Here is a 12,091-nt window from a genome sequence, read left to right as displayed (position 1 = left end):
CTATGGCAGCCTGCAGGAGGAGGGAGGGGGATCACTCAGCTGTATTATACCAGGGTATAGATAGGGAAGAGAGCACCTATGGCAGACTGTAGGGGGAGGGGCATCACACCGCTGTATTATACTATAGATAGGGAGGAGAGCACCTATGGCAGACTGCAGTTCTGCTCCTCAGTATAAGTGTCTCTTAGAACAGGGAACAGACGGTCTCCTCTACCAACAGGATCTATCCCAGCTTTTGGGCGCGAGCGTCCATCTTCTGTCATGTGACGTTCCAGCCCGAGGAGTCTCCAGATCACTGGACCTATGTGAACGCACCCATTATTATTAACCCCCTGTAACCGCATAAATGCCCCAAACACAGGAGGATGAAAGAGCTTTATTGTCTTACAGAACCGTCTGATGGGACGTGTGACAGGTGGCGTAACGTAAGCAATGGAAATACGGATAAAAATGGCGCGGCGAATCGCGGACACGTCAGATTTGTCTTTGCCATCTTGGTATCGTGGGGTATGTGTGTGTAAGGGGACACGACAATCCCTCTGTCCCCCGGCCCCATGATGTGCACACAGACAGTAAAGTCGCCTCATCTTTCCTAAATTTTTGGAAATTAACTGATTAGCGACATAAAAAAAAGCTAAAAATATTCTAAAGTCACTTTTTTGGGTTCAATTAAAAAACAAACAAAAACACCGCCTGGCTCCAGCTGGGAGGACTAGAGCGCCCCCTAGCAGGCAGGCTAGGGGCCGCTCTATGGCTTTGGCTGCAACATTCGGGATCTCTCAGAACTTCTTCACTCCTGGCGTCTTGTTGTTGAAGAGACTGACTTTGACTCCGGGCGAGGCGGTGGATACGGAGGGCGACTCTTGCTGCACTTTGCTCAGCGTTGTCTTTTTGATGGCTGCTGCGGGGATTTTTTCTTGGTCTGCGTAAAACTGGAGCTCCCTGTGATGTGAGACAGAAGGGGTTAAAACATATCAACTTGGCCCCTGCTGCTATACAGCGGATGGGGCTGCCCATTTTCAAAAAAGACGTCTTGCGTTTTTACAGCTGTGCGATGCTGCCACCAAGTGGCCATGATTGGAAGTACGTATGGTCTAATGTAGACGGCGTCTGTTTTCTGCTGTGCTGGGTTCTTGTCCTTTACGTGGGCGGGGGGGATCAGAGTAATGACAGAGGTCACCTGGCTTACCTGGTCCTGATGCAGGACGCCTCTACAGCATTGATGAGAAGGGAACGGAAGCCTCCACTCTCCAAAAAGTGCAGAGCGTGGATGGTGGCGCCCCCTGGTGAGCACACATTGTCCTTCAGCTGTCCCGGATGCTGCTCCGATTCCAGAAGCATCTTTGCCGCTCCCTGATAAGGATCCAACAACCAATAAATTAACTTTTAGAACAAATGAGACCGAACCAGAAAATGTAGGTGGGCGCCACTAACCAGCATGGCCTGAGCTCCGAGACGAACCGCCAGCCGCCTGGGAAGGCCCATCTTTACCCCGCCATCTGCCAGCGCATCAAGGGCGGTGAAGGCCTGCAAGAAAAGCCATGAAGAGTCAATTGACAGTGTGTACAAATCCCAATCCTTTAATAGACGCCTCTCTACTGATTTTGGTGCAGTTGAAATTTTTCCTCTAGCCCCCACCGTTCCTGAGCAATCAGTTTTAATGTCTGATATTCTAACTAGACTCCCTAATAGCCAGTGGGTGGTGTCAGGCAGGAGCAGTTAAGGGGGTGTGCATTAAGGCTCCCAGCACTTTGGGCAAAGCTATACCAGGTATTATTTTCGAGACGGTGCATGGGTGCCTACATTTTGGGGAGGATTGCTGGCGCCAGGCCTGTCCAGGGGTGGCCTGTGACGTGGAAGCGTCGCTCACCCGACTGGTGGGGGCACAAATATAAAGCCATAGAAAATCTCTTCTTTTAAAATTATTCCATCCTACAAATCAAAACACATGTACTCATCTCCAGCATTTGACTCCACAGTTCCATCCTACTTTCTCTGGCTTCAGTGGGTGGTAAAAAAAAGTTTCTCCCTCGTCCTACCAGCAAGGGGCGCCATAATGGATATCACCGGACCAGAGCAGCTGAATAGGCCGGGCCTTGGACTACTTGCATGCCCGGGAGCCGTCCTATTCACCGCTACTGCACAGGAGATAAGTGGCCGACCAGGAGCTACTCAAAATCAACATGCACACCCAGCCTAATACCTAGCCAATGACACCGGTGTAGCTCTCCATGCACGGACCTGACTACTGGGCCACAGACGAAGAGGAGAAAATACGGGTCATTGCAGTTATTTATGTAAGAAAAAAATGGAGGTAGGATTTTTGGAGATATCCCTTTAAGTGGCTTCTTCCACGGCCCAGTATCCCGGAGGGTCTGCCAGGCCCCATTAACAACCGGGGTACCCGGGGCTCTTTCTATGATGCCGGATTTCTAGGTTGGTTCCTTCTCACTATCACATGATCAGAAACAGCTCCTGGATCAATCCGTCTCCTCTCCTGGAGACGGATTGACTGGGGTGGTGGGCGCCGATTACATGATCGTGAACCAGACAAGAACCCAGTGTGCAGAACTGACAGAACCCATTAGGAAATCTGGTCCACGCAAAGTCCCTGTAAATTGGATCTAACAAGTAGGAGGAAGCCATCTTGACTCTTCTGCTCGCACTTACATACGCCGGTCCACTCCCGCTCAGTCCGGTAACGGCGTCGATCAAGTCCTCCTCCACCTCGGTGCAGAAGCCCACACTCTGCATCAGCTGTTCCAGAAGCTTCCCATCCTCCACCTCTGCGTGGGTCCCTGCGGCGTACACCGTGGCCCCCTCTCTGACTATCACAGGGGTGTTGGTCATGCAGCGGATGACTCTGGGGGCGGGGTGGAAGCCGGTCAGTTTCTGTAAAGTTGGGGTTAACAAGATGAGACGGGGAACGGAGAACTACCCCCGGTAATGGGGAGGGGGGAGTGGTAGAGGTCAGTAAATGACGGACCTGCACCTATGTATATACGGTGTTACCTTCTCTATGGAGCTGATGGTGACCCCGGCCGCGCAGGACACGACCATGTGACGATCCTCGATGTCGGAGCCGATCTCATCCAGCACAAAGGGGATGATGGGAGGTTTGACGGCCAGGAAGAGGACGTCGCTGTTCTTCACCGTGTCCTTATTACTAGTCGTGAAGTTTATTCCGAGTTTCTGGGAAAGCAAAATGGTTAAATTAATATAAATTGGGACAATATTGAAGTCCTGAAGTTACCCAGAATTCTGTAGGTCGGCCTCTAAATTCTGTAGAAAATGGGCTCTAAAGTTATCCCTAGCAGCGCTGGCCAGGGGATCAGCCCCCATTCCCTGTGTATTGTCAGTATAGCCAGACGTAGCAGTGGCCAAAGGAAGGGGGCACTTAAAATAGTGGCATCTATGGTTTATATAACACCTAGAACAGTGGTGCTGGTGTCCTATGAAAGCAGTCTCAGTTATCTAAAAATAAACAATCACAACTGTGCTTCTAACTAAAACTTTTGTTACAGCTAAAAATCTTGGTCGTATATGAAAGTTTCCAAGGTGCTCAGATTTCATATGACACAAGAACCGCTGTTCTAGGTGATCTAAACCAGAGAGACGGCCACACAACTTCTTGGAAATACTTAAGATCTAAATGTCTTCCCATCAACCCTTTAACAAAGTATTGCCAATCCAAATATGACAATCTGGATGATCACTTTACATGGCTGTATCTCTGGTTTTCTATCACCTAGAACAGTGGTTCTGGTGTCATATGAAATCTGAGAGCCTTGGAAGCTTCCTTAGGCTACAAAGATCTGGGTTCTAGCTGAAACAGACCATCTCAAGTCAGCCTAAGACAGTGATTGGTTGATGGGCTATGATGGCCAAATTGATGTCCTTTAGACCTCATGCATTGAGTAGTCAGTGACAGGGATAGCTATATAGCCATGCCATTGCAGACTTGTAGATATGGACGGTAGGACGTCTGCTACACTTGGTGTGAATGTAGCCTGACCAATGACTATAGGATTAGATGTGACTATCCCAGCGGTGTAGATCAAATTCTGAACTTTAGAACTAGTTGAATCCGCTTTGGAATATACCTGACCGAGTACGACTGTGACCAGAGGTGACTTCTGCTGCGCTATCTACTCGCTTTACTGCACCAATAAATGTGGATTAACCCAGAGATAACCCTGTCTGGAGCTTATCACGTACAAGTGAAAGGTGAGCAAACACATTGTAAAGAAATTAAGATTTTTTTTTTTCTCTCGGGAAAAATTCTCCCAACTAGAGGTTGTGTCTGATATAGCAGGAGCAAACACCCAGGCCTGAAAATCAGCACCAAATTCTGATGTGTGAACATACCCTTATTTTTTCAGCCAGCTAATAAAGTAGTTTGAATCTCTCATAGGGTAGAGCAATTCTGATGGGAGCAACGACTTAAAAGCATCATTCCCATTGGATTGAACCTATTTGGAAATTGTAAGGACTGATACTATAAAATAAACTAGTCCTGTGAGCGGTGGCGTAACTAGAAATGGCGTGGCCCCATGGCGAACTTTTGACATGGCCCCCCCCCCCCGAACACCTCGACCGACCCCCTCCTACGCATTCTTGCGCGCTCTATTATGCCCCATAGTGGCCCCTGCACACAGTATTATGCCCCATAGTGGCCTCTGCACACAGTATTATGCCCCATAGTGGCCCCTGCACACAGTATTATCCCCCATAGTGGCCCCTGCACACAGTATTATGCCCCATAGTGGCCCCTGCACACAGTATTATACCCCATAGGGGCCCCTGCACACAGTATTATGTCCCCTAGTGGCCCCTACACACAGTATTATCCCCCATAGTGGCCCCTGCACACAGTATTATCCCCCATAGTGGCCCCTGCACACAGTATTATGTCCCATAGTGGCCCCTGCACACAGTATTATCCCCCATAGTGGCCCCTGCACACAGTATTATCCCCCATAGTGTCTCCTGCACACAGTATTATCCCCCATAGTGTCCCCTGCACACAGTATTATGTCCCATAGTGTCTCCTGCACACAGTATTATGTCCCCTAGTGGCCCCTACACACAGTATTATCCCCCATAGTGGCCCCTGCACACAGTATTATGTCCCATAGTGCCCCCTGCACACAGTATTATGCCCCATAGTGGCCCCTGCACACAGTATTATCCCCCATAGTGGCCCCTGCACACAGTATTATCCCCCATAGTGCCCCCTGCACACAGTATTATCCCCCATAGTGTCCCCAGTACGCAGTATTATGCCCTATAGTGTCCCCTGCACACAGTATTATGTCCCATAGTGGACACCCATAAACTATTATTATATTCTGAGGTCTTTTCAGACCCCACAGTATAATAATCAGAGACTCAAGGGGAGAAAAACATAAAAAAAAACTCTGTTACTCACCTATCTCCCATCTCCTACACTGTCGGCCTCTGAAGTAGTCCATCTTCAATGATGTCAGACGTCACATGACCCGGGACGCAGGCCGGGGTCATCAGACGTCTAGGCCGAAGTCTGCACGGATCGTGGAGAGGTAAGTAACAGTGTTTTTTATGTTTCTTACCTCTCCCGATCCCCAATCATTATACTCGGGGGTCCGCAAAGACACCCCCCCCTTCCCTGAGTATAATGATAACAGCGGTAGCGGCTGTCACCGGGTCCCTAATGTCCCGGGCCCTGTGGCAGTTGCCTCTGCACGCCACTGCCTGTGAGATCATAAAGGAAGGTTTCAAGAACGTTACGAGTCCCGTGTCTCTTGTCTTGTATGGCCAGACTTTTCCTTTCCCCCAAAGGATACGCAAGAATTGAAGGCGCATAGACAATAAGGAATGAAATTCTACAACATCACTGATTTTTTTTCAGCGCGCCAAAAATTGAAGCATCTTCCCCCCCCCCAATTAAAAGAAGTGGAGGTGGACTTTTTGCGCCACATTTCACCACAAAAATTCTCGTTGCGAACCTGGTCTTACAATACCAGACACAGCCTATGGACAAGAATGGGTCTGACTCTGACCCTTTTCTCTGTCTCTGGACATCCACAAGGAACTTATGGCCCATTATTAAAGGGATTGTCCAGCAACTAAACCAACTGGTCTCAGTGGTGACGTGGGGTCCAGAACGTCCGGCAAGGGGGCCATGGCCAGAGGGACCAATGGATACTGGAGTGATGGGGACAGGTGAGAATTTTTTTTAAAAAACCCAAAGACACAGCTCCCTCGGCCTATACAGGGGTTTGTCTAATGCCTGGATAACCCCTTTAATAGTTAAGTATTTTACAATTTTTATATTTTTTCTTTTTTTCAATATTCTTTAGGAATGTATACTCAATAGCCTAATATTCGTATTCCCATCTCTGCAGGACATCATGACAATTTTTCTCACCCTCAGTCCGGCGACCGTGGGCAGGTCAGTGTCTGGCGAGCTTGCGGTGATCTTGTGCGCTGCCAACACCCCTGTAAGAAGAGACAAGATCATTACAACAGAGGAAAAGAAGTTGTAAACTCTGTGAAATTTCTGCAGATTTCTACCTATGCAAGCAGAGATTCCCATGCTGCAGATTTAAAATTGTGTGTGTTGCTGTTACCGTAAAGACCATGTTTTTTCTGCCGGTAATTCTGTAGCAGAAAACTTGCAGCGTGTCCATCCTGTGAGGACCCGCACTGGACTGTGCAGCAGTATTCTCAATGAACTTATCTCTTGCTGCCCTTCAATGAAATCTCAGCTTCATTGCGCATGCGCCAGACATTGGGTATAGGCGAGGTGAAACTTATGTGTACTGCCCTGGCACATTAGCTATTGCTTACAGGTATATATAAAGAATATAGGATCAGTGTAAGGTCTGGGCTACACAGGGAGCATGATGCTGAGATTGCAAATGCCGCACCCACTGATAGTGGTTGGGAAGAATCCAGTAGAGTTGGATTGTTGCCGACTTTCACCATCATTAATTGCAATGTCTAGGCTCCATGGACACGACTGTGGCTAGCACACTGACCCATTATATTCGTATGGACCCCCCACATGCCCATGTACTATCACGGATCCCCGAGCCCTTGGTAAGACTTAGGACATGTCCTATTCCTGCGCCTCAGCTCACTGAAGAATATCGGCGAGTCCGTGGCTCATCCTTGTGCCGTCTGCACCATTTTACCATGGCCCTAGCACATGTGCATGTAGCCTTAAGCAAAGTCTACTGGACAAGAACCAAATGGAAAAGAAATTCTTCCAAACAGCTCCTCCTGGTCGGGCATTCGACTTTCTTCTACACATCCGAACCGAGATTTGGCCGTGTGTTTAATGCATCAATCCAAGATCTGTGCAGCATCTGTTTTTTTCCCCGGACACAACTCAACCATTGAAGAGAATGGCTCCTGCACGTATCCTGCACTGATCACGGACGCCACATGACCAATAATGGCGGTCGTCTGAATAGGCTCCAGGGAACATAATGCGATTTTCAGTCCCGGCACTCTTAGCCTTAACGTCCATTTACCTGTTCCTTTTTTTGTGCATTGGTTTTCGGGTGCTGCACAGATTCAACAATGTTTAACTTTTAGTACAAAATTTCCAACGGCTTTGCTACGTATGTCGCCCTATTCAGAACCTAAATCAACGTATTCTACCTACCTGCTGCGGTGAAGCCCCGGACTAGGGCATAGGTCAGCTGTCCTGCGCCAATGAACCCCACGCTCATGGTGATCTTTGGTACGATCAATACTGTGGTGACAACGGCAGCGAGTGCAGATCAGACAGGACCCTGCGGAGGTGGGATATGTGCTCAGTACACACAGGCAGCAAACTGCACACGACAGTGCCCTAAGTCAGACTGTCAGATCTATAGTCAGGTAGTCTGGACTCCAGTCCTGCAGCACGTCATGTACACGCACACACCAAGCACCGTGCATGCATCTCCTATGGAAACTGCAGACACAGCAATTTACTGGCGAGGGCAACTGAGGTCGGTGATCTAAGTGAGGGTGAGCCACGTTATTTGCCAGCGGAGAGGAATGTTGTAAATCCTCCTGTCACTGAGTGTATAGAGAACGGTCACAGCACATATATACTATATACCTGAGCTACATGTCCTTATGGGAAAAGGGGGTTGTTACTCTTTCCAACTGGGGGGGGGGGGTCCAAGAATGCACAACTTATCACTGATCCACAGAGACCCCTGCCGATCACAAAAATAGCAACCCCAAGTCCTGTGTTTAAAGGGGTTTTCTGGGACTTACAGCCAATCCTTAGGATAGGTCATCAATAAGTGATTGGTGGAGTGTCGACTCCCAGCACGCACGACGGTTACCTGCTCACAATCAGTGCAGCCTCTTCCCTTCACCAGTGTCAGGACATTCATAGGTCACATGGTACAAGAAGCTCAGCCCCATTCAAGTGAACGAAGCTGAGCTGCAATACCAAGCACAGCCACTATGCAATGTATGGCTTCCCAAGACGAAATGATCACTTCACCAGCTGACCCCCACCGATCACATACTGATGACCTATATAAAAAATATATAAGTCCTGGAAAATCCCTTTAAATGGATCAACAATCACATGTGACATTGGCTTATATCTTATCCCTATAGAAAACACATGCACACATGGCTGACCCAACATTGTGTATCAGGAAGTTAGGAGATATACTGAAGATGTACGGCACCTTAAATCTCCTATATGCATGTTACAGTGGACATATGCCACTTTGCAAATTGTTTTTAAAGAGAAGCTTTCACTACTTTGCATCCTTAAATAGTCCCCCCTCCACTGATTCCGGCACAGTTGGAATTTCTTCTCTAGCCGCCATCATTCCTGAGCAATCTGTGCAGAAAGTTTTGGTACCAGATATACTAACTAGACTCCCTAATAGCAAGTGGGTGGTATGAGGCAGGCCAGGGGGTGTGAATCAGAGCTCCAATCCAAAAGAGAACGTGCACCCCTGTGCCTGCTCCTGCCTGACACCACCCACTTGCCAGGCACCAAAAACTAACAGCTCTGATTGCTCAGGAACGGTGGGGGCTAGAGAAAAAAAATTCCAACTGTGCCGGAATCAGTGGGAAGGAGTCTATTATAAAAGATGGAAAGATCTGGAGTTGGTGGAAGAGGTGAAAGGTCACTGAAGGTCTTGACCCCTAATGAGGCCCAACTTGTGGCTGGAACCTCTCAATAATTGGGTGGCAAAATCACTGCCCCATGTACAGTTCATGCTTTTGTTGTTGGAGAGGCCGGGCCCAGGATCAGCTATTTATACTCACACAACCTGTCATAATAGTCTATAATCCTCCCAGAGCGGTCACCGGGTGGGGCGGTCTATTCTGGGACCATGAACACACCAAAGTAGTGGACTAGTGGCCACCAGGGTGCTGCAACAGGTGGTCCTTGGGCCAGGTGACAGAATATAGCATGCATTGTATTGTAACTTATAGAGCTGACAACCTTCCTAGGCACGATCTTGTCTCATCCTAAGTTGTCTCTTACAAAGACGGGAAAAACTGCAGATCTCTCCAGGGCCGATGTTAGGATGGAGAGGACAGAGGTAGGTTCTCCTGGTGTGGCGATGCCTGAGGCCTTGGTGCCGGGCTTGTTAGTGGTGCAGTCTGGCGGACTCTACCTGCATACCCCCAATAAAATGTGCGCCGCAGCAAATTTAGCTCCACCCACTTGTAATGTTGACTCCGCCCATTCTCATTCATTTTTCATGTGCCCGCACACAGTATAATCCTCCTACAGTCACCTGTAAATTATATGTCCCCCTCCATCTCTCCCCCAGTTTCATATACACCCTTCATCTCTCCCCAGTTTCGTGTCCCCCCTCCATCTCTGCCCCCAGATTCATGTCCCCTCCATCTCTGCCCCCAGATTCATGTCCATCCATCTCTGCCCCAGATTCATGTCCCCCCATCTCTGCCGCCAGATTCATGTCCCCCCCATCTCTGTCCCCAGATTCATGTCCCCCCATCTCTTCCGCCAGATTCATGTCCATCCATCTCTGCCCCAGATTCATGTCCCCACATCTCTGCCCCCAGATTCATGTCCCCCCATCTCTGCCCCCAGATTCATGTCCCCCCATCTCTGCCCCCAGATTCATGTCCCCCCATCTCTGCCCCAGATTCATGTCCCCACATCTCTGCCCCCAGATTCATGTCCCCCCATCTCTGCCCCCAGATTCATGTCCCTCCATCTCTGCCCCCAGATTCATGTCCCCCCATCTCTGCCCCCAGATTCATGTCCCCCATCTCTGCCCCCAGATTCATGTCCTCTCCATCTCTTCCCCCAGATTCATGTCCTCTCCATCTCTTCCCCCAGATTCATGTCCTCTCCATCTCTTCCCCCAGATTCATGTCCTCTCCATCTCTTCCCCCAGATTCATGTCCTCTCCATCTCTTCCCCCAGATTCATGTCCCCCATCTCTTCCCCCAGATTCATGTCCCCCATCTCTGCCCCCAGATTCATGTCCCCCATCTCTGCCCCCAGATTCATGTCCCCCCATCCTCCGGACGCAGATCTGAGTTAAAATCGGGACATACCTCCCTCCAACCGGGACACGTCACCGAAATCGTGAATGTCCCACGGTAATCGGGACGGTTGGGAGGTATGTACCTGCCACCCCGTGATAGCTCACACACCCTTCGCTATTGTTGCTACAATAATTAAACATGCCTTGCGTAAATGAAACCATAACATGCCTGATTGGACGTGGCAGTGCCAGACCAGTAAGACACTACTTTTAAAGAGCTCCCTTCGCCACCTCCTTCAAAGTCCCTGCTCCTCTGATGCCAACGCAGTTGCATTTTTTTCCCTGGCTTGCACCGTTCCTGAGTAATCACTGCCCTTAGTTCATGTGGACTAGACTCTCTAAAGGCAAGTGGGTGGCAGGCGCAGGCATGGGGGCGTGGCTGTGATAACCTCCGCCCCTCACTCCTACCTGAGACCACCCACTAGCTATTAGAGAGTCTAGTTGGCATAAAGTAACGGCAGTGATTGCTCAGGAATTGCGTGGGCTAGAGAAAAAATTCCAACTGTGTCAAAATCAGCGAATATCATAGAACGAGCTGACGAAAGGTTCTACGTTAACTGCTCCAATTTACCATCTCTCCAACCCAGACGGTTCTGTCGATGTCACGATCCTCTATAGCCCCACGTCTGTGATATCACGTGACTTGTTTGCAGCTCAGTCCCAGTCAAGCGAGTGTGACCGGGCTTCCATACTAGGCACAGACACTACACAAATAGCCAATTGCCCTGTCTGCCCTCTACCGATTGGATACGGATCCTAGGGACCGGGTGTGATGTATCTGGATATGGAGGATACAAGTTGTAGAAGAACTACATGTCTCAGCCACTCCTGTATACATGGGACAGATTGTGCAGCCCATTGCTGACGTGGAATTGCAACTCTTAGTACCCAAGGCATGCTGGGAGTTGTAGTTCCACAGCAGCCACAGGTGGCAGATCAATACAGTGCAGTCTATAGCCCTGCTGTATGGATGATGCAATCCTGTGACGTCACGAATGATCTAGCGTGTACAGGGCTGACGTGTCTGATGTAACTCCATGACACGTGTCCCCTCTCCCGCCCCGTTACCTCCGTACTCCTCCTCCGCTCTCAGCTCCACGTCCTCCGCTGCAGCCCCGCTCACTCTGCACCGCACAATCCCGGCACTGAATTACCGGGTACCAGTAGAAGCCACGCCCCGAAGAGCTTATTAGGCAAACCACGCCCCCTATTATGGTTGTATAGGAAATCACTCTAGACGCGCCCACTGTTATAGTGACACGCCCACTATCTCCTGCCGCATGGCAGGGAACACGTGGTCACGCCCCCATTAGAAGTAACACGTGACCGAGGAGCCCCGCCCAGTTACCTAGAAAACCTCGAGTAACCCCTGCAGCTACTTGTCAGAATCGGCTAGTAAGAGGAAAGTGATGGAGACAGTACAAGGAAAACATGGGGATGCGCACAGTATAATGTCCTATAGCGCCCCCTGTACACAGTATAATGTCCTATAGCGCCCCCTGTACACAGTATAATGTCCTATAGCGCCCCCTGTACACAGTATAATGACC

General features: G+C 49.4%; 1 protein-coding gene across 3 annotated transcripts; it reads right to left on the bottom strand.

The window, feature by feature from the left end:
* Window positions 1–358: 358 nt before the first annotated feature.
* Window positions 359–11,704, bottom strand: PYCR1 (pyrroline-5-carboxylate reductase 1). Of its 3 annotated transcripts, none has more exons than XM_075278182.1 (8): window positions 11,610–11,704; window positions 7,655–7,784; window positions 6,410–6,480; window positions 3,013–3,192; window positions 2,671–2,892; window positions 1,435–1,527; window positions 1,190–1,353; window positions 359–942 (listed from the first exon to the last, which is right to left on the bottom strand). In XM_075278182.1, the coding sequence occupies exons 2-8, from the start codon at window positions 7,719–7,721 to the stop codon at window positions 780–782; spliced, it is 960 nt and encodes a 319-aa protein (XP_075134283.1). In that variant the 5' UTR covers window positions 7,722–7,784; window positions 11,610–11,704; the 3' UTR covers window positions 359–779. The 3 variants fall into 3 exon arrangements, with proteins under 3 accessions (XP_075134283.1, XP_075134281.1, XP_075134282.1); XM_075278180.1 differs by having other exon boundaries at window positions 7,655–7,804; window positions 11,618–11,667; XM_075278181.1 differs by lacking the exon at window positions 11,610–11,704 and having other exon boundaries at window positions 7,655–8,086.
* Window positions 11,705–12,091: the final 387 nt, after the last annotated feature.

The sequence above is a fragment of the Leptodactylus fuscus genome, chromosome 6 (assembly GCF_031893055.1).
Source record: "Leptodactylus fuscus isolate aLepFus1 chromosome 6, aLepFus1.hap2, whole genome shotgun sequence".
NCBI classification, from domain to species: domain Eukaryota; kingdom Metazoa; phylum Chordata; class Amphibia; order Anura; family Leptodactylidae; genus Leptodactylus; species Leptodactylus fuscus.
The sequence above is the reverse complement of the archived record's forward strand: the minus strand, read 5'-3'. Positions and strand labels throughout refer to the sequence as shown.

What these genes read in the sequence shown, in the direction of transcription:
- PYCR1 (XM_075278182.1), bottom strand. Translation starts at nt 7,721, where the DNA reads ATGAGCGTGGGGTTCATTGGCGCAGGACAGCTGACCTATGCCCTAGTC. An exon ending in TCGGAGCTCAGGCCATGCTG is followed by an intron (nt 1,354 to 1,434) that starts GTTAGTGGCGCC and finishes GATCCTTATCAG; the next exon opens with GGAGCGGCAAAGATGCTTCT. An exon ending in GCGTCCTGCATCAGGACCAG is followed by an intron (nt 943 to 1,189) that starts GTAAGCCAGGTG and finishes CTCACATCACAG; the next exon opens with GGAGCTCCAGTTTTACGCAG.